At 49.2% G+C, this 21,687-nt stretch overlaps 1 protein-coding gene across 2 annotated transcripts in view; it reads left to right on the top strand.

Moving 5' to 3' along the window:
• Nucleotides 1-16,851, top strand: part of HIF3A (hypoxia inducible factor 3 subunit alpha) — a gene marked incomplete at both ends in the record, with an annotated part of 28,509 nt that extends 11,658 nt beyond the window's left edge. For both annotated transcript variants that reach the window (XM_082676678.1, XM_082676677.1), the window contains 7 exons: nt 4,710-4,828; nt 5,799-5,989; nt 7,283-7,387; nt 11,274-11,545; nt 12,645-12,762; nt 14,341-14,422; nt 16,754-16,851. In XM_082676678.1, the coding sequence (XP_082532804.1) occupies nt 4,710-4,828; nt 5,799-5,989; nt 7,283-7,387; nt 11,274-11,545; nt 12,645-12,762; nt 14,341-14,422; nt 16,754-16,851 (985 nt within the window). The remainder of the gene's footprint in view (nt 1-4,709; nt 4,829-5,798; nt 5,990-7,282; nt 7,388-11,273; nt 11,546-12,644; nt 12,763-14,340; nt 14,423-16,753) is intronic.
• Nucleotides 16,852-21,687: the final 4,836 nt, after the last annotated feature.

The raw sequence follows: 21,687 nt of genomic DNA, 5'->3' as shown, positions 1-21,687 counted from the left end.
TCAACTAAAAGGATTCTATATTCAAGTTAAAATAAGAAATCTAGCTGAATCTTGGGGGCTTTTCTGCGCTTTTTAAAAATTGATGTGTAATTTACATAGAGAAGTTTCATTCTTTTTGGTATACGCTTCTATGAGTTTCGACAAGTGCATGGAATCGTGTAACCCCAACCATAATCGAGCTATAGAGTAGGGAATTCCCTGGCGGTCCAGTGGTTATGACTCCGCACTCTCACTGCCAGGGGCCTGGGTTCAATCCCTGGTCAGGGAACTAAGATCCTACAAGCCATGCAGTGTGGCCCCCCCCAAAAAAGCTATAGTGTAGTTTCATCACCCAAGAAAATTCTTTCATAGTGAACCCCACTCCACCCCCCAGTCATCTCTGGCAACCACTGATCTGTTCTCTGACTCTAGAATTTTGCCTTTTCCAGAATGTCATGTACATGAAATTCTGTAGTATGTAGCCTTTGAGCCTGGCTTCTTTCACATAGCCTAATACATTTAAAATTTATCTACGTTGAGGTGTGTATCAATACGTTCCTTTCTGATGCTAGGTAATCTTCTGTGGTATGAATATGTATGGACCACGGTTTATCCATTCACCAGTTGGAAGGTATTTGGACTGTTGCCTATTTTGGGCAATTACAAGAAAAGCTACTGTAAACATTCTTGTCCAGGATTTTTTGAGATCATATGTTTTCGTTTCTCTTGGGCAAACACCTAAGAATGGAATGGATGGGTCATATGGTCAGTGTATGTTTAGCTTCCTAAGAAACTAGCAAACTGCTTTCCAGAGAGGCTGTACCCTCTTGCATTCCCATCGGCAACGTGTGAGGGTTCCAGTTCCTCCACATCTTTGCCAGCATTTGTATTGTCTGTTTCTGTCTTGTTTTGTCTTCATTGGGTGACATTCTAACGGGTGTGTAGTGGTGAATCGTAGTCTTTCCCGCCGCTTCCATCATGCACCTTAGAAGTTTTTCACCATGACAACATTGTGACGAGGGCAGCAAACGATCACCCAAGACGGAGACTTACAGCTTTTCTTTGAAGATTATCTTCCAGGACATGGCATTCATTTCTAAAGCCAGAGGAGTTTCCCTGGGTCTTTTCGATCAAGAACAGATTCTATTAGAAAACAGAGGTTGGTAACAGGAATATTCATCTAAGTCTTCATACACAAGAAAACAAGGCTGAGCATCCTTGGAATGTTCTCTCCTTAACACCCTTTCAAATCAGAATCTTTGAATAACTTGTAGCCTTGGGAGGAAGTCTCCTCACTGTGAGAGCTAAGGAGAGGGGACCCGCCCCCATATCTTGCGGCAAGCTCCTTTCATTCATTATGAAGATTTGCCTTTTGATGGCCAGTCCCTGGAATTTCAATCTGCCTCGAGTTCAGTTTTACTGGCAGAAAATGGGTGAAGAAAGAATAGGTGTTTACTTAGTAACAGTGAGATGAGAAGCACATGGTATGAATCGTGCTTAGTGCTGTGTACATACTGTGTGGCGTGCAGCTGCGTGGCTCTTGGTGCGTGCCCAGGTGCTGACACTTTGTAGAATCCATCCTTCCACACCTAAGCCTCCTTCCGTTGCAGTGAGCACCTGCTCCATAAAAATACAACTCACTTGCACGGGGCACTTACAACATTGCAGGCCCTGGGCTTTGTGTTCACAACCACCCCATGAGGTATAGCAATTATTTCGATCCCCATTTTTGGGGAGAGAAAACTGAGGACCAGAGAGGGGAAGTCATTTGCCTGATGTCACACAGCTAGTAAATGTCAGAGCTGGGTTTTGACCCAAGGTTGGTCAGGAGGCTACGCTAATAACCACCAAACCACACAATCTCTTATTTGCTCAAGCCAGAAACCTAGGAGTCTCTCCTGCATCCTTTTTCTCATTCCCTCCTATCCACATCCAGTCTATCCACCTCTGGGATAGATCTTGAATTTGTTTCCCTTCTCTCTGTCTCCATGGCCACCACCATCTCACACCTTGTTTATAGCATTAACCTCCTAACTGAGATCTAAAGCTGGTTTGGATTCCACTGATCACACAACTGCCGAGGTCAGGGGGCAGGTTCTGAAAATACGAATTGGTTCATGTCTCTCCCCTGCTCAAAGCCCTTCTGTGGTTCTCCAGTATCCAGAAGAGAAAGTCCCAAAACCTTAACATGGCTCTTCAGGCCCCGTGTGACCTGACTCCTGCATGCCTCCCCTTATCACTCCAAACTCCAGGACCTTTGCACATGCGGATTCCTCTGCCAGGATGCTCCTCCCCCTTCCCTCCTCCTCTTTCTCCTGAATGACGCCCACTCATCCTTCTGGTTTCAGCTCAGACATTACTTACTGCGAGACCCTTTCCTGAACCCCTACAGGAGGTCATATCTCCCCATTTTCCCTCCTGGTCCTGTCCTTTGGCTTCGGAGCAGTTAGAACCATTTGTGTGTTTAACCAGGCCTTCTTCCTTGATGGCCCTTCTCAAAATTGCATATCTCCTTCTTCGCCTTTCTTTCCCCTAATACTTACTGTCCTATAAAAGTGTGACATGGGAATTCCCTGGTGGTCCAGTGGTTAGGACTCCAGTGGTTAGGACTCTGCACTTTCACTGCTGAGGGCCCCGGTTTGATCCCAGGTCAGGAAAGTAAAATCCCTCAAGCCAGCCCCGTAGGAAAAAAAAAAAAAAAAAAAAGTGTGACATGAGCCACATATGTTACTTTGAATTTTCTAATAGCCATTAAAAAAGTAAAAAGAGGCGGAAAGTGGGGGGGTGGGATGAATTGGGAGATTGGGATTGACATCTATACACTAATATGTATAAAATAGATAACTAATAAGAACCTGCTGTATAGCGCAGGGAACTCTACGTCACTTCGCTGTGCAGTAGAAACTAACACAACATTGTAAAACAACTATACCCGCCCCCCCCAAAAAAGTAAAAAGAAACAGGTGAAATTAGTTTCAATAATACTTTATTAAATACAATAATATATCACATCAATAATATTGTTAAACCAGTAATACATTATTAATTAATGTAATTAATAATACACTATTGAGTGTATTATACATTGTAATATAGGTATATGTGTGTATTCTAATACATCCAAAAATGTCATTTCAACATGTAATCAATATTAAAAATTATTAATGAGATATTTTAGATTCTTTTTCATACTCAATTTTTTCAATCTGGGGTGTATTTTATACTGACAGTACACCTCAATTCCAACCAGCCATGTTTCAAGTGCTTCGTTAGTGGAAATATATATTTTGTAACTAGATAGATACATTTACCAACAAATAATATCTTTTATTGAAGGTCTGTCTTTTCCCCCTAGCATTTAAGCCCCATGAGAGCAGGGAGTTTTGTCTGTCTTGTGCGCTGCTGAATCTCCAGCGCCTAGAACAGTGTCTGGCACACAGTAGTTGCTCAATAAACAATGATGGCAAATACTTACATAGAGCTCACCCCGCGCCAGGCACGGTTCTATGCATTTGACATACACTAACTCATTTAGGCCTCACGACAACCTGGGGAGGAGGTACTATTATTACTCCCTCTTTACAGAAGAGGAAAATGAGGCCCAGAGAGGTCAGCCATATGCTCAAGGTCACACAGCTCATAAGTGGCAGAGCTGGAATTTGAACCCAGGCTGCTGGCTGCAGAGCCCCTGCTCTTAACCACTAAGTATTACTGGTTGTGTAGGAAATGTCTGTGGAATGAATGAACGCGTGCATTTCATGTGGCATGTATGCATATGTGCGAGCCCAAGTGTATAGAACATGTGTGCATATCTGATGTATACACTTGGGTGTATATGGGAGTTCCTGTTTGTGCCTGTGCCGAGGGTGCATACACGTGTGACTGTGCGACCTTATTTTTTCTAGAGGGGTGGGGTGGCTTTGGATCCAGCCTAAATTGGGATGTTTCCAGCTCAGAAGGGGTGGGTGAGGATGGGGAAGGATCACAGCTTCTCAAAGAGCTGGCAGAAGGACCACCCACATTCTGACCTGGATAGTGTTCTGCAAATGAGATGCAAATGAAGGTCTGGTCCTCCATCCCAGACCCATTCTCCAGAAGCCAATTTGCAGAGAGAACATTTGAGTGGCTTCTGCAGCTACAGACTGGGGAGGGAGGGGGCGGCAGGAAGGCACGAGGGACGTAAGGATGTATTTATAAATTCGTTCCCTTGAATGTGACAAATGCCTATGAATAGAAGCTTCATAAATAAAATCTCTTATTCATAAAAATATATCCCCATAAATTCTTCCTAATTGGCAACATAAGAATATAGTAAGTGCATAATCCTCATCAATACATTTATAAGAATGTATTTATAAGGAAATATCTATAAAGAGAATATTTAGTTCTCATGCCTTTCACTCTCCCTGCTCTCTGCCCCTCATGGCCCCTCAGTCTCTCCTCTCTCTCTCTCTCTCCCCAGCCTATGCTAAATGCCACCTCTTTTTTTCTGCCTTTCCTTCCACAGAGGGAGCTTGGGAAGACACACTTCACTTTCTTGTCAATGCTATTATAATTAAAAAGCATTCAACAAAATTTAAATCTTTAAAACAAGTCAATGTGGCAAATTATTTTCTGCACAATGCCCACCAGCCCCCGGATGAGACTGCCCTCCTCTAACAGGACATCATATGTGGAGGCTGCCAGGCACCCTCCCTGACTCCCACTCCCCTTTCTGCCCTGTACCCCAGCCGGGTGGAAGAGACCGAAGTGGTGCTGTCCCTGGAGCAAACGGAGCGACACTCTCGCAGACACGTTCAGCGGGGCACCCCCTCTCAGAAGGATGCCCCTAATCCTGGTGACAGTCTTGGTATGGGGCAGGGCTGGGGCTGGGAGGGGTTGTGTCCCCAGGATGCTCGGAAGAAAGCCCAAGTGCCTTAATGCCACTCGCTTGGCCCTGTGTGACCTGCTTCCCTCCCCTTCTTACTCTCTGAGCCACACCAGCCTCCTTAGTGCTCTGGGAACAAACCAAACTCTTTCATGCCTCAGGGCCTTTGCACGTGTAGTTTCCTTCGCCCAGAATGCCCTTCTCTCTTCCCTCCTCCCTCTTCTCTGTCCCCAGGATGATTGCTTCAGTCTTGTTGCTCTCTGCTCTGAATCCTGCTGTGGCTTCCAATCGCCCCCACTTTCCATTTGTTCCGTGCTCCCACTTCACTGTTCTTTGGCTTCCGGTAATCTTGACCCTTCCACGTCTGGCTCCTTTCTACCTCTTCCTTCTCCTCTGCTTAACACCCCACCCCCTCCAATCCTGGACGGATGAGCTTCCCTCCCTGTTTGTTCTTCAGGGCCTCACCGTCTCCAAACCGTTGCTGGCAACCCATGCTCCTGGGTGTGGTAATGAGGTCCCCCATCTCCTTTCCTTTTCTGGCTTAGAACTGGCTCAGGGCCACATCTCGACCTCCAGGGACCTTAGAATCTCCTTGAGGATCACGGGCCAGTCTTTTCTCCTAACATGACAGCCCCCCAGGCTGAATGTTATTCTGTGCCACCAGGGAACCGGGTCAGTCACGTGCCGTGGTCCAGCCATGTCAATTTTAAATATTAAAACATTTCCCCACCATTGGGCAATTGCTCCAGTCCCCAGCCTACTGTGTGCCCTCACCCACGTTAGCCCCTCCAGGGCAACTGAAGGGACAGAGGTTCTCCAGGACTCGGCAGCACTGTGAGCGGGGTCTGTGCTGATTACCTAGTCAGCTACGCTCCCGGGGGTTGGCAGAGGGCTCTGCCCCTCAGCCCTGGGTGACCCTCCTGTGTCCTCCCCATCTTGATGTGTCCTGCAGACACCTCTGGTCCCCGGATCCTAGCCTTCCTGCACCCCCCTGCCCTGAGTGAGGCCGCCCTGGCCGCTGACCCCCGTCGTTTCTGTAGCCCTGACCTCCGTCGCCTCCTGGCACCGATCCTGGATGGGACTTCAGTAGCCGCTACCCCCAGTGCACCCCCAGCCCCACGACGCCCCCGAAGTCCTCTTCCGGTAAGCAGTCCCCTCCACTTCAGCCCTCAGGATCTAGGCTGTTTTGGCCTTTGGCTTGAACCTTGCTATTCTCTGGGCCTCAGTTTCTCCATCTGTGTAGTGGAAAGGCTGGGATGAGATGGAGTCGGGGGTTCCTTCAAGACCTAGATTCCAGATTCTTCAACTGTTATCTGGACCAAAACCTAGGATGTTTGGGACTGGCGTGGGCGACCCCCTCATTGCTTGTGACCAAGCGTCCAGGTTTTCTGAGGTTTGAATTCAGAGTCCAGAATGTCTAATGTCTTAAACTGCACAAACCTGGATTCAAATCCTGACTCTGCCATTTATGGCTGTGTTACCCTGGACAAGTGGGGCCTCGGCTTCTTCACCTGTAAAATTCAGATAATAGCAAGTTGCCACCTCATTGGTTATTGTGAGGGTTCAGCAAAATCATTCATGAGAAGCACTCAGAAAGGCTTCAAGAGACCATAACGGTTACTGTTTTCACTTAAGAGTCCAGATAGTCTGACCTTTCACTCGGGTCCATATTATCTGGTCTTGAGTTTCCTTATTCCCACCTTTGTGACCCCCCCCCCCAAATATCTTCTCTCCACTGGAGAAATAGACTGTGACCTTTGACCTCACTCTTTACCTTGGGAAGCTGGACCGGGCATTGTTTTCCTCCAGACTCCAAGACATTTAACCCCAGAGGGCCAGAATATCTTGGCCTCAGGCTTTGGTCTTTTGAACCTTTGATGTTTGCTCTGTCTATCTACACCCAGAGGGACTTCCCTGGTGGTGCAGTGGTTAAGAATCCACCTGCCAATGCAGGGGACACTGGTTCGAGCCCTGGTCCAGGAAGATCCCACATGCCACAGAGTAGCTAAGTTTGTGCGCCACAACTACTGAGCCTGTGCTCTAGAGCCCATGCACCACAACTACTGAGCCCGTGTGCCGCAACTACTGAAGCCCACACGCCTAGAGCCCGTGCTCCACAACAAGAGAAGCCACCACAATGAGAAGCCCGCTCGCCGCAACTAGAGAAAGCCTGCATGAAGCAACGAAGACCCAACATAGCCAAAAATAAATAAAATTAAATAAATTTATATATAAAAAAAATTTATACCCAGGCACTCAGACTTTTGAACACCCAGGTGCAGAAACTCACATTTGCTATTTGACCCCTTTGGTGTCCCAGCTGACTGACATTTGACCCTCACTTCTACCCCTGAGGTCAAATGTTTAGACTGCCTTACTGCCTAACATCTCCCAGGCTCAAGATTTCCTTAAGTCTCTTATTCTCTCTCCCCACAGGCTGATCTCCCAGATGAACTACTTGTGGATGTGGAGAATGCACACAAACTCTTCGCCTCTGGGAAAGACCTTGAGGCAGTGGAGACAGATCTAGATATAGCTCAGGTAAGGGCTGGCATGGAAGGAACGGTCTTTACCTCTGGGTTCTGGGTGACATATCTAAGTTTTAGAGAAGGATGGTGGAATGGTTAAGGGAATGAGTGGATGGATGGATAGATGGGTCATTGAATTCACTAGGTGGATGATGGTAGAGAGATGGATGGGGAATGCTTAGGTATTTGGACAGATGGATGGATGATGTATGTTTGGATGGGTAGCTGGATAGATAGACCGTTGGATGGATGATAGATGGATAATGTTTGGATGATTGATGGTCTGGAGAGATAAATGACAGTGGCATGGATGTATTAGCTATATATCACTGTGTAACAAATTACCCCAAAACTCAGTACCTTCAAACAAACATTTATGGGACTTCCCTGGCAGTCCAGTGGTTGAGACTTCGCCTTCCAATGCAGGGGGTGCAGGTTCAATCCCTGGTCGGGGAGCTAAGATCCCACATGCCTCGGGGCCAAAAAACCAAAACAGAAAACAGATGCAATATTGCTACATATTCAATAAAGACTTTAAAAATGGTCCACATCAAAAAGAAAAAAAACTTAAAAAAAAAACCCAAACATTTATTAGGTCACACAGTTTCTGAGAATCAGGAATCTGGGAGCAGCTTAGCTGGATGGTTTATTCTGAGTCTGTCATGAGGTTGAAGTCAAGCTCTCAGTCAGGGCCATAGTCATCTGGGGCTAGAGGATTCAATTCCAAACTCGCACACATGGTTGTTGGCAGGCCTCGGTCCCTCACTGGCTTTGGCTGGAGGCCTCAGTTCCTCACCATGTGGGCCTGCATAGAGGCTGCCTAAGCAACCTCACAGCATGGCAGCTGGCTTCCCCCAAGGCAAGTAATCCAAGAGACAGAGAGTGAACCTAAGACAGAAGATGCAGTCTTTTATAAGCTAATCTCAGAAGTGACATACCATCACTTCTGCTGTATTGTATTGGTCATACAGACCAACCCTGGTACAATGTGGAAGGCAGCCACAAACAAGTGGGAACACCAAAAGGCCAGGGTCGTTGGGATTTATGTCTCTCCTTCACACAAAACTCACTCACCCCCTCCCAAGTCCCCCAAAGTCTCTTCCCACTACAGCATCAACTTTAAGTCCAGAATCTCGTCACCTCAGTCAGGTCTGGGTGTGGCAAAGCACCTCAAATACAGTTCCTCTCAATCTGTTGGTCTGTGAACTAAAGAGACAAGTTGTCTGCCACCCACGTACCCAACATCCAGTGATGGGACAGGCATAGAATAACTGCCAAAAATACTCCTATTCAAAAAATAGGGGAAAGGAGAGCACACAGGTATCACTGGTCCACAGCAGTTTTGAAATCCAGTTGGGCAAATGTCAAAAGTTCCTTGGTCAGAACCCATTCTGACTCAAAAACATCCCAGGAGTTTTTCTCCGTGGTTCTTGGCTCCACCCTCTGGGCTCTTGGCAATTCACTCTGAGTCATCCTTCCTTTTTCATAAAAAGGTAACATGTATTTGCAACTGAGTGGTTTTTGTAACCTGCTTCCTGCTTTTAGAACTTTGATGGCCCGAAGGTCTCTTTTCATTTTGTACCATCTCTGTCCCTTTCAGGCCAAGCTGGCAATGCTTCTGTTCATATAATTCTCTTTAAAAAAAAAAACAAACAACAAAAAACATTGTATGTCTTAAATGAATCTCTTTGGAGTTCACTCCATTAGACGAAAGCCATACCCACACATCTCTGAGAGAAACCCTTCTCTACCTTGGGCTTCTGTTGAGATGGCAGAGTGACAGTGCCCCGAGGTTTAATAGAAGCCCTATTGTTTGATTGAGAAGAGCTATGAGGCACATCCTTAAACCCTAGAGTACCTTTTGTCTGACTGAGGATATTCTAGGCACCACCTTTTGTCTTTCTGGGGTCTTAACAAGGAATTTTATAAACACACCCTGGGCTTAAGCTTTAGACCATGCTTTCCTGAGAGTGCCCTTCTTTGCTCAGAAACCATTTCTTAATTTTAGCATCACTTGCTATCTGGTTCCCAGAGTCAGCCAAACCCAAGGTGAGGGGCACAATCCTCCAGACTCTCAAGTCTGCCCAAGACTTCTGACATCAGCCACAAGTTTGGGGGTCCCCAGGGCTACCCTCATTTCAGAGCAGCTGCCTGCAAATTCGGAGACTCTCATGGGCTCCCTCAGGTTTTATAATTTACTAGAACTAGTCATAAAACTAAGGAAAGCACTGTATTTATGATTACAGTCTTATTATAGCAAAAGAATATTATAGCCAAAGGAAGAAATTCATAGGGTAGAATCTGGGACTGGGAAAGTCCCAAGTTCAAAGCTCTCAGGTCCCCAGGGATGGTATTACCCTCCTGTCATTGATGTGTGGAAACATGCATATGGAATACTGCCAGTCCCGGAAGCTCACCCCAGCTTTGGTCTCCAGAGTTTTTATTGAGGTTTCGTTGTGTAGGCATGATCAATTGAGTTATTGCCAATGTAGTTGAGTTCCATCTGCATCTCCACCTTCCCCAGCACACACACACATTTTCCTTGGAGGTCAGGCTGATTTCATGGGGCCCAAAGCCCCAGCCCTCAAATCCCATGGTTGGCTTTTCTGGCATGGAGAGTCCCCATCCTCAGTTGTCTTGTCAGAATAAACTATCAGGTGTGGTCCAAGGGGTCCATCACGAGTAGCCAAGACACACCTATCACTTGGGAAATTCCAAGGGTTTAGATGTCACCTCCCAGGAGCCAGGACAAAGGCCGAACCTCTTCTTGGGTAAAATTCTTCACTGCACAGGGAGGTTGAGAATTTTCAAGCCCTTCAAGCCCCAGCTCCTTCGTGTTTAACATTTCTTCCTTTATCTTTTCTCTCCCTTTGCCTTTTACTCCGAGTAAGCAAGAAGAAATCAGGCAGCCCCTTCAACACTTTGGCTGGAAATCTCCTTAGCTGGATCACCCAGCTTACTAGTTACATTTTCTACTTTCAACAAAACTGCAGGTGACAGTGTTGCTAAACTTTCAGCCACTTCCCAGCAAAAATCTTTCCTCCAGCTTCGGATAACGTGTTCCTCGCTTGCCTTCAAGCCCTCAGTGGCAGGCTCCTCGTGGTTCAAATTTTGACTAATGCCTTGTTCAAGGCAATCTAGGCCTCGTCTAACGGGCCCTTCAAAGTCCTCGAGCCCTTGCTCACTGCCCAGTGCAAAAGCCCCTCTCCCATTTTAGGTTTTTGTTACAGCCACACCCCACACTCCTTATCAAAATCTTATTTGCTATCTATTTCTGGATAACAAATTACTGTAAAACTTCGAAGGTTAATACAAGCGTGTATTACTTCACATACTTTCCGAGGGCCAGGGGTTTGGGAATCACTTAGCTGGGTGGCTTTTGCTCAGCGTCTCTCATGACGTTGCAGTCAAGATGTCACGCTGGGTTGCAGTCATCTGAAGGCTTGACTGGGACTAGAATATCCACTTCCGAGATCCCTCCCTTGGCTGTTGGCAAGAGGTCTGTTTCTTGCCACGTAGGCCTCTCCAGAGGGCTCCCCTCAAGAGCCAGTGACCTGAGAGAGAGAGAGCACAGCAACAACGGAAGCCACAGTATCGTTACAACCTAATGTTGGAAGTCACACACCATCATCTCCTCAGTATCCTATTGTTACCAGGTCAGCCCTAGTCACCACAGTAGGGGAATAACCTAGGGTGTGAATACCAAGAGGTGAGGATCCTTGGGGGCCATCTTGGCAACTGGCTACCACAGAGTCCTTCTACCCATTTTACAGATGAGGAAACTGAGGCTCAGACCCTTGACCTCAGGCACACAACTCAGAAGTGGTGGAGCTGGGACTCTAGCCCGGGTCCACCCAAGGCCAAGGCTCATGCTCTTAACTCCCTCCTGCCCTCCGCAGGACGTCGATGCTCTGGACTTGGAGATGCTGGCCCCCTACATCTCCATGGATGATGACTTCCAGCTCAACTCCAGTGAGCAGCTACCCAGGGCCTACCACAGACCTCCAGGGGCTGTCCCCCGGCCCCGTGCACGGAGCTTCCACGGCATGTCGCCCCCAACCCCTGAGCCCTCCCTGCTGCCCCGCTGGGGGAGTGACCCCCGGCTGAGCTGTTCCAGCCCCTCCAGAGGGGACCCCTCAGCATCCTCCCCCATGGCTGGGGCTCGGAAGAGGTGAGCCACAGTACAGGTGGGATATAAAGAAGTGTAGAGGGAACTCCCTGGCGGTCCAGTGGTTAGGACTCCACGCTTTGACTGCTGAGGGTGTGGGTTCAATCCCTGGTCGGGGAACTAAGATCCTGTAAGCAGTGGCGTGGCAAAAAAAAAAAAAAGAAGTGTAGAGAAGGTCCCTGACCCCATCTTTCTCCTGCCTCCTACTTCAGCCTCATCCCTCATTATTCCTCCTACCCTGACCTCTGCTCCAGCCAGGCCCGCAGTGTCCCCAGCACATGTCATGTTTGTTTCAAACTTTATATCTTTGCCTAGGCTGTGCCTTCCTTCTGGAGTGCCCTCCGCCGTTCTCATTGTTTATTCAAATCCCACCAGTCAACCACGGCCCTCTCCTTTGGAATTTGTTTCTATCTGGCTTAGTAACAATTTTTGTCATAGTTCAGAGGACATTGCCACAGTGTCAGAGAAACTGTCTAGAACTAAGTTCCCTAACACCTTTGAATATCTGTTGAAAGCCATGGACCCTTCCCAAGAAGATTCACATGCACATATAGACACATGATCTCGCGTATAATTTCAGAGGATCCATGTCCCCCTTCCAAAGATGTTACACTACGAATACTCAAGTTTTTGCTCTCCAGATTGTAGGCGTGTGCCCATTTAGTCTCCAGGGTGGTCTCGTTACTATCCTTATAAGGCTTTCATGGATACATCTCATTATTTTCCAAGGCTTTCAGTTTGGAGCTGGATATACAGTGGGTGCCTAATAAAGAGTTGTGAAGTGAGAGGGAGGAAATTAGTGAATCTAGTAGTTGGATGGCTGGCTGGCTGGATGGCTGAGTGGATGGACAGATAGGCGGACGGATGGAAGGATAGACGGATGGTAGTTGTACAGGTGGGTGGGTGGGTGGGTGACGGATCACTGGGTAGATGAATGGGAAGATGGACTGGCAGATGGATGAATGGATGGATTGGTGGGTGTATGAGTAAAGGAATAAATAGGTGCTTGGGGGAGTGAATGAACGCTCATCACCTGCTCACACTGGTGCCCACACCTGCCCAGGTTTGCTGGGTTCTGAGATTCTTGCCTGTCTTCCTCCAGGGCCCTGGCCCAGAGCGCAGAGGACGAGGCAGAGGGGGTGGAGCTGCTGGGAGTGAGACCCCCCAAACGGTCCCCCAGCCCAGAACCCGAAAACTTCCTGCTGCCTCCCCTCAGCCTGGTATGTGTGGGGATTCGTGGGATTCTCTGGCCCTCAGAACCCAGCAGGCTTAAACCTAGTTTTTATAGATGGAAAAACAAGAGAGGCAGGGAGGGCCTGGCTGAAGGTCAAATGGACGGTCAGCCATCCAGCTAGGGCTAGGACCTTGATCTGCTGGTTCAGGCAACAGGTATGGAAGGGCTTTGCAAATAGACGTAAGTTGGTGGTAGGTGCTAAGAAGAAAAAATAAGCAGGGTAAGGGGAGAAATGACAAGGGTGAATATCTCTAGGAATCTTCTCTGCTCCCACGGAACACTCCCTCCCAAACCTAGCACAGGTCTTGGCCTTTGATTATTAGTGTAGCTTTAAGAGTACAGACACTAGAGTCAGACTGACTTGGGCTCGAGTCCCAGGTCCGTCACTCAGTAACTGTGAGACCCTGGGTGGGTGACGTCACCTCTCAGCCTCAGTCTCATCTGGGAAGTAGCAGATAGTTAAATTTCACAGGACTGGCATGAGACGGCCCTTAGCTGCTCTTAGTGGGCTATTGATAAGTGGGCGTATAAACACCAACCAAACAAGAGCAGCACCTCGGGCTCCTCACTCTGAACAGGGCTGGGTTTTCGTTTGTTTGTTTTGTTTTTGCGGTACACGGGCCTCTCACTGATGCGGCCTCTCCCGTTGCGGAGCATAGGCTCCGGACGCGCAGGCTCAGCGGCCACGGCTCACGGGCCCAGCCGCTCCGCGGCATGTGGGATCTTCCCGGACCGGGGCACGAACCTGCGTCCCCTGCATCGGCAGGCGGACTCTCAACCACTGCACCACCAGGGAAGCCCTGAACAGCGCTGTTGGAACATGAGAGTGTGGTTGATAATATCAACAGCTCTGATTTATTGAGCGCCTACCATGTGCCAGACGCTGACTGCACCAAGTGCCTTGCATGATTATTCAGTCCCTACAGCCACTCTTGAAATACTATTATTATTCACATTTACACACAAGAGGTTAAGCAACTGTATCAGTCAGAGACTGGACAGGAAACAGAGAACGTGTTCAAATGGGGTGTTGAGGAGAATTTAGTAACAGGACTGTCGGCAAAGGTGTAGGCATCACCCTGGGGCTAGCAACACCATCCCTAGCCTGAAGGCACAGGGCAGAGGGGTGGCCACTGGATCCTGGAGAGAGTAGGGTCCGCCTCGCAAGAGCTGAAACCTTCCATGGAGGGACACAGCCAACCCAAGATGACCCAGCAGGGAAGCAGCTAGAAGATCAAATACCCCTTGTCTTCCTCCTCCCACCTGCTGGTATCTCCCATCATGTGAACCTCAAAGGAACACACAGAGCAAGGTTGCACGTTGGTGGAGTCCACACGCACAGGTCAGCCTGCTGGGGCACTGAAGGGGAGAACAAGGCTCTGGAGGGACCCACAGAGGACATCTGGGACAGTGACTCACCCTAATTCACACAGCCAATAAGCAGCCACTGAACACCACAGTGCCCGTAACCACTGCCCCATCCTGCCTCCTTGGATATGATGATGATGATGATGATGGTGATGATGATGGCGATGATGATGGTGGCTTTGTCTGTGTCCCCTAGAGTTTCCTTCTGACAGGAGGACCAGCCCCAGGGAGCCAGCAGGATCCCAGCACCCACCTCCTAGAACTGAATGAGCCCCTGGGTGAGTAGCAACCTGGGTAGACAGAGAGGCTCTGGGTCCCCATCTCCTGTGGGAGGTGCCTTAGATGGCTGAGAGAGGGTGGGATGATTCTGAGGCTGGTGGGGGGGTCTGTCTGTGCCTGGACATGACCTTACTGGAAACAGGCAGCCCCTCCCTCTTCTCAGGGACACTGTGGGAGGAAAGAGAGGCCCTGAGGGAGGCAGGGGCTGGCCAAAGCTGTCCCTTGAGGTGGAAGCTGAGCCCGGGCCTGAGTCTAGGTCTCCCGAAGCCTGTGTCTGATTGTCCCTTGGTCATTCCCAGCTGTGTGGCTTTGGGAGATAGTTTCTGCTTCTGGAGTCTCGGTTTCCCCCTTCTTGTCAGTGGGGGCCTATTTTCCGTAAGGAAAAACCCCAACGAACTTTTTGGCCCACCCAATATAAGAGTTCATACTTTAAGGAGATGTTTTGAGGACTTGTGGATATGCTGCCCAGGAAGAGCTTAGCACGAGACCTGTTTCACAATAAATGCTCAAGAAATGTCGCCCTTAAGGTGATGCTGGTCCCAGACCACCCCACCCCCGCAACGCTGCAGAGTATGAGACAAGCTGCTTTGTCTGTGTTGCTCTCATCATCTTCCAGCACAACTATGAATAGCCATAGCTCCACCTGAAACCTGCAGGCACTGGCCATGAGGGAGCTTTCCAAAGCACGAATCTGACCCTGGCCTTCCTCTGCTCAAAGCTCTTCTATGCCTCCCTAGCGCCCTTCAGAGAAAGATCAAGCCCCTCACCTTGGACTCCAGTCTCTGCGGGGTCTGACTGTTGCCTCGTCTCAGACTGCACTCTGCTTCACATCCTCCGTTTCAGCCACAGTCACTATCCTTTAATTCATTCTTTCCTTCATGTGTGTAACAAATATTCACTAAACGCACAGTAAGTGCCAGGCACTGTCCTAAGAGCTGAAGACAAAACTGGGAACAAAACACACGGAAACCCCTGCCCTCATAGAGCTGACATGCTAGTGAGGGAGACAGTCCAGAACAAAGAAACAAATGCAATAAAGAGTACACGTGATGAAAAGTAGTGCTACTTGGGAAAATAATGTGTGCAGAGGAAAAACGAGTTCTGTGGTGGGGGGATTTCCATTTTCAACAGTATGATTAGGGGTGGTCTCACTGAGAAGGTGCCATTTGAACAAAGCCCTTAAGGAGGTGAGGGAGTGAGTTGTGACAATTTCTGGGGGAAGAGCATCTCAGGCAGAGGGAACAGCGAATGCAAAGGTCCTGAGGTGGGAGTGTATCTGTCTTCTATGGGGAAAAATCAGGCCAGTGTGGCTAAAACACAGAGAAGAGAGGAGAGAAGCAGATTCCACAGGGCCACTGTGGGGCATTGTGAGGACTCTGAAGTCATCTTGCTTGAGGAGGCTGCCTCAGGGCCTTTGCATATGCTGATCCCTCTGCCTGGAATGCTTTTCCCTCCATTCTTTGTCTAATTACCACATCCTTTAGATCTCAGATCAAATACGACTCCTTCCACAGAGCCTTCCCTCATTTCCCAAGCTATGGTTTGAAACACTCATCACAGTCCATGTTCACATAGGAATTTGTAACATTATTTGATTACTGTCTGTCTGCTCCTCACAGGGCAGGGGCCTGGCCTGTCTTGGTCATTGTGCTTCACCGTGTGTGCAAGGCTGGGCACAGAGCAAGGCCTCAGTACATATTTGTAATTGAAGAGCTAACGTTTATCTAGAGCTCATTCTGTGCCAAGCTTTGTGCTCAGTCTGTTACGTACGTACATGATCCAATTGACGTCCCTCACTGGAATGTCAGCCCCACGAGGGCGGGAAGTTTCATTTATCCTGTTCACTACTGTGTCCCCAGTGCCTGGCACACAGTAGGTGCTCAACAAATATTTTTTGAATGAGTGAATTCTCATGAGTGAAGTAGGTCTAAGTATCCCTGTTTCCCAGATGACCACAGCTCACTGGGCACTGTTCAAAGCGCTTTACGTGGATTCACTCATTTACTCCTCACTGACAGCCCTGTGGGAGGCAGGGGAGGTATTGTTGTTAGCCCATTTTACAGATGAGGTAACTGAGGCACAGAGAGGTAAAGTCACCTGTCCCAGTTCATACAGCAAGTAAATAGCAGAGCCTGGATTCAAACCCAGGTGGCATCTGGCTCCAGGCTTCTTAACATCAGGACACCTGAGATTCAGAGAACAGCACTTGCCCAAGATTTCAGTCCTATTTGAATCCGGGCATGCCTGCCTCACCAGCCATGCTCTTAACTGTCTGAAGACGGGTTGGGGTGATAACTCCCCACTGGTTTACCTTCCATCTTCCCCCACAGGCCTGGGCCCCTCCCTGCTCCCTCTCTACCCGGACGAGGACACCGCCCAGCCCAGGAGCCACTTTCAGCCAGCGGCAGGCTTGGCCCAGGCCAACTGAGCCAGGTCCTCTTCCCACCTCCCTTCTCCCCCCACAAGAAAGGACGTCAATCATACTCCAAGCCGGCAGCCAATGCACAGGACGGAGGTGCCGGGAGAGGGGCTCCCTCTCTCCTCTCGGTGACCCCCGCCCGCCTCAGGCCTACCTCAGTCCCCACCCCTCTGCCCCACCCCCACTGTCTGGGGGTGCTCCGGGGTGGTCTCAGCTCAGTGACCTCTGGGAGGGGGTCCCTGGCCCCCTCCTGCTTCTCTCAGGACTTCCCTTGGGGTTCTCAGTACCGGTTACCTCATCCTTTTCTCCAATTCTCTTGGCTTTATTTTCGGTAATTAGGGGTGGGGGAGTTTGGGGCTCAGGTCTGCGTTTCTGGGCTTGGGGGAGTATTGATAACCAGAAGCACCTTGCTTTCCATCCATCTTTCTTTCATTCTTATTTTTATTTTTGTTGCTTTCATGATATGTTTTTCATCGCTACGAACTGCCTGGGGTCCACAAGAATGTGGGACCCTGATCTTCCCACCAACTCAGGTGTCAATGGGGACGGCAGGCCTCTGGGCCAGACCTCACCCCCGGCGACTCCTGATTGAGCCCTTAGCCTCCCAAGCAGCCACCCAGCTCTGCCCACCCCTCCGCTCTGGACTTCTGCTGGCTCCTGCCTGACCTGGACCCCGACTCCATAGGTGGTCTTCCTATCCCAGGTGTAGCTTCCGACCTCTGCTTCCAGACCATACCACCTCCAACCCTTTCTGGTTCTAGACCTTGCATCCTCCAAACTGCTGTGATTCCGGATCTCACCGTCTTCTCCTTCTGGACCCCACAATCTCCAACTCTGTCTATCTTTCTACTTCACGCTTTCTAAAGTTGTCTGGTTCTAGGCCTCACAACCTCCAACTCCCTCAGGCCTAGGACCACCAGAACCCTCTGGTTCTAGAGCTCACTCTCCGCCTTGCTCTGGTTCTAGAGCTCACGCTCCGCCTTCCTCTGGTTCTAGAGCTCACGCTCCGCCTTCCTCTGGTTCTAGAGCTCACTCTCCACCTTCCTCTGGTTCTAGAGCTCACGCTCCGCCTTCCTCTGGTTCTAGAGCTCACGCTCCGCCTTCCTCTGGTTCTAGAGCTCACGCGCCGCCTTCCTCTGGTTCTAGAGCTCACGCGCCGCCTTCCTCTGGTTCTAGAGCTCACGCGCCGCCTTCCTCTGGTTCTAGAGCTCACGCGCCGCCTTCCTCTGGTTCTAGAGCTCACGCGCCGCCTTCCTCTGGTTCTAGAGCTCACGCGCCGCCTTCCTCTGGTTCTAGAGCTCACGCGCCGCCTTCCTCTGGTTCTAGAGCTCACGCGCCGCCTTCCTCTGGTTCTAGAGCTCACGCGCCGCCTTCCTCTGGTTCTAGAGCTCACGCGCCGCCTTCCTCTGGTTCTAGAGCTCACGCGCCGCCTTCCTCTGGTTCTAGAGCTCACGCGCCGCCTTCCTCTGGTTCTAGAGCTCACGCGCCGCCTTCCTCTGGTTCTAGAGCTCACGCGCCGCCTTCCTCTGGTTCTAGAGCTCACGCTCCGCCTTCCTCTGGTTCTAGAGCTCTCCCCACAGGTCTCCCTTCTTCTCAATGGCACATGCTCCTACTCCTGCTGATTCCAGCTCTTACAACCAGGTTTCTTCTGATTTTGGAACCCCCCATCCCCAAGCTTGGAATTGGTCCTAGTCTTCCTGATCTGTAGCGCATTTCGTTCCAAATCTAGACTTCGTGGTGTCTCAGTCATTTTGATTCGTGACGCCCAGCTCATCCCTTTTCAACTCTACACTCGAGACTTGCTTCTCCCATCAAAAAGAAGTAAAATGGGTTTCATGTCTTGACCTTATGGGTTTCGTGTCTGGACCTTTCAGAACCAGACACAATGTTCCAGTTCTCTTTTGCTCTCGACCTCATCATCGCTACCACTGACTGGTCCTGGACTATACAACCTTTACACTTTGCAGTTTCCAGCGCCCTCTGATTCCAGATCTGATGATCTCCCTTTCTTCTGGTTCTAGTAATGGGCTTCAAATGTCTTCTGATTCCAGACCTCGTCCTATAAATTGCCTTGATTCTAGACCTCACAATCTCCAATTGCCCCTCATTCCACATCTTATGACTCCAAACTACCACGTATCTAGAACTCAGCCTTCAAACATCTTCTGATTACAGACCTTGCCTTATAAATTTTTCTGGTTCTAGACCTTACAGCTTTAAATTCCTGATTCTAGACCTTACAACTCCCAAATCCCTCTGGTCCTAGAACTTGGTCTTCAGACTTTTTCAAATTCTAGTCCTTACTCTGTATCTCTGGTTCTAGACCTCACAGCGTCCAAGTGCCTCTATTTCAGATCCACATTCTTTTGGCTCTAGAACTCAGCCTCCAAAGGCTTCTGATTTTAGAATCTGGACCTTGCCCTGTAGATTCCTCTAGTTCTGAATCTTAAGACCTCTGACTCCCTCACTCCAGACCCCACCCTCCTAACTCTATTCTGGGCTTCCCGCCCAACTCAACTTGCTCTAATTACTACTCTCTGCCTTAAATCTTCCCATTCCAGATCCCTACCCTCCAGGTCCTTGAGCTAATGGACTTCATGCTCAAGCCTTTCCATTCTCAGTCTCATATCCCTAAAAGTTCTCTGTCCTAGAACCCCCTCCCTCCCCACCTCAGCCCTCAGATATGTACTTACTATTACTTAACCCCAGGTATCTGGGGAACCTGGGGCTCTCTCACAATCCAGGTGACTTCCCCAGCTGCACAGGCACACGCACAGCCCTATCTGCATATCATGGGGTGGGGAGAGAGGCCAGGACTCCTCAGTACTCCACCACCACCTATGTGTCCCCGTCCCCTTCCCCCAACCTTCTTTCGACGATGGTGCTATTCTCGGTCTCCCACAGGAAAAGGCCTCCCTCTCTCAACCCAATTCACCCCCTTTATGGAAGGCACTTCTCACTGTTTTGTCAAGGGATGGCCTGTCCAGATCGGTGCTATGAGGGGAAGGGTCTGACCCCTCCCTCTCTCAGCGGGTGACCTAGGCCCTCTATGGAGGGAACTGTGTGGGCTGGGGGAGGGGAAGGGACTGGACCAGCCATGCTGGCTGTGAAACCCACTGATCTCTAAACCCCCATAAAGATCTCACCTTGGTAGGCACCAGAGCTCTGTGTGTTGACTCATCTGTGGGGTCGCTTCAGGGGGTGGGGGTGCACCAGCTGACTGGGTGTCCATGTCACTTTGTGATATAGGTCTATGTAACGTTGTGTGTCTGGTGATGTTTTCATTCTGTGTGGGTCATTGTGAAATAATTCTGTGAACCTGTGTGTGGGGAGGGTTGTAATTCCTCCTACATGTGTTACTGTCTGGGTGAAATGGTTCAGCCTTATGTGTGTTTCTCATTACTGTGGATTTCTGTGTTCCTGAGTGTAGGAGGCATTGCGATTTTTTTTTTTGTACCTGTGTGTTGTCTGTGTGGTGGTGTGATTCTAGATGCACGCATGGGACTGTGTGACAGTATAATTCTGTGTATTGTCTCTGTGACATGATTCTCTGTACTTGAGTGTGTGTGTGTGCGCGTGCGCACGTGCCAAAGAGAGATTTTGTGTCTACAGCTTCCTGTGTGGACGGGTGTGCCTGTTCTGTCATGTCACCCTCATAACCCCTCTCCTATGTTCCACAAAGTAATCTTTTCAAAGGAAGAAAACCACTTTTAGGAACTCCCTGGTGGTCCAGTGATTAGGACTTGGCACTTTCACTGCCATTGCCCGGGTTCAATCCCTGCTTGGGGTGAACTAAGATCCCGCAAGCCACACGGTGTGGCAATAAATAAATAAATAAATAAAAATTAAAAAAAAGAAAAGAAAGCCACTTTTAAGCCTTCGCACTTGCTGTTCCCTCTGCCTTAAATGCCCTTCTCTCTTCTCCCCTCTCTTCACCTGATTATCTCCTACTCATACATTAGATCTTGGTTCAGACATCCCCTCCTCCAAGAAGTCTTCCCTGCCTACCTCAGCTGGGTGAGGTCCTCCCACAACCTGAGAGCTGCCCGCCCCACCCCCCATCAGCTCTAGGTACTCTGTCCCACTTTGAGTACTTCGGGGTGGATATAAAAAGTACTTACACTGTGTCAGGCCCTCTGTCACTTTACTTACGTGATCTTATCAAACTCTCCTCTAATCCTATACAATAGGCAGTTCTTATCCCCATTTTGCAGTGAATGAAACTGAGGTTCAAAGAGGATGATCACTTGCCCGAGGTCACACAGCAGGGAAGGGCTGTGCTGGACTCCAATCCAGGATTCAAATCCATTATGGCATTCTTCCCACACACACCAAAAAAAAAAAAAAAAAAAAAATCTAACCTCCAGCGTAGGCTCTGGAGCACACAGGAACAGTAGAGTAGGAATTAAGAGCACAGGAATTAGGTGGGACAGGTTCAAGTTCTGGCTCTGCCACTTTCTTATTGTATGACCTTGGGCAAATACGTTGACCTCTGCAAATCTCAGTGTCCTTATCTGTAAAGTGAAGACGATACTAGTATTTACCTTCTCGGGTGATTGTCGGATGTGGTAGGGTCAGATTGCCAGGACAAGAAGTTTTGGGGGTGGGAGAGCTTGTGCTATCTCCAGGAGGGGAGCCAGAGCAGGGCCTTAAAGGATTTAGTGCTACAGTTCGGTATTGAGTAGCGGCTGTGGGTTTAGGAAGGATAGTCGGGAATGGTGTACCGTGAATGAAGATTGGGGTTGGGAGTGGCATCTGGAGATGTTGCCTGAGGCTAAACTACTCAGGGTCTCTTAGGTCATCAGAAAAAGTCTGGGTTTTCTCCTAAGGGCACTGAGGAGCCAT

This window comes from Grampus griseus (assembly GCF_964374135.1).
Source record: "Grampus griseus genome assembly, chromosome: 19".
In the NCBI taxonomy this organism is placed as follows: Eukaryota; Metazoa; Chordata; class Mammalia; order Artiodactyla; family Delphinidae; genus Grampus; species Grampus griseus.
This window is presented reverse-complemented; position numbering and strand designations above follow the sequence as displayed.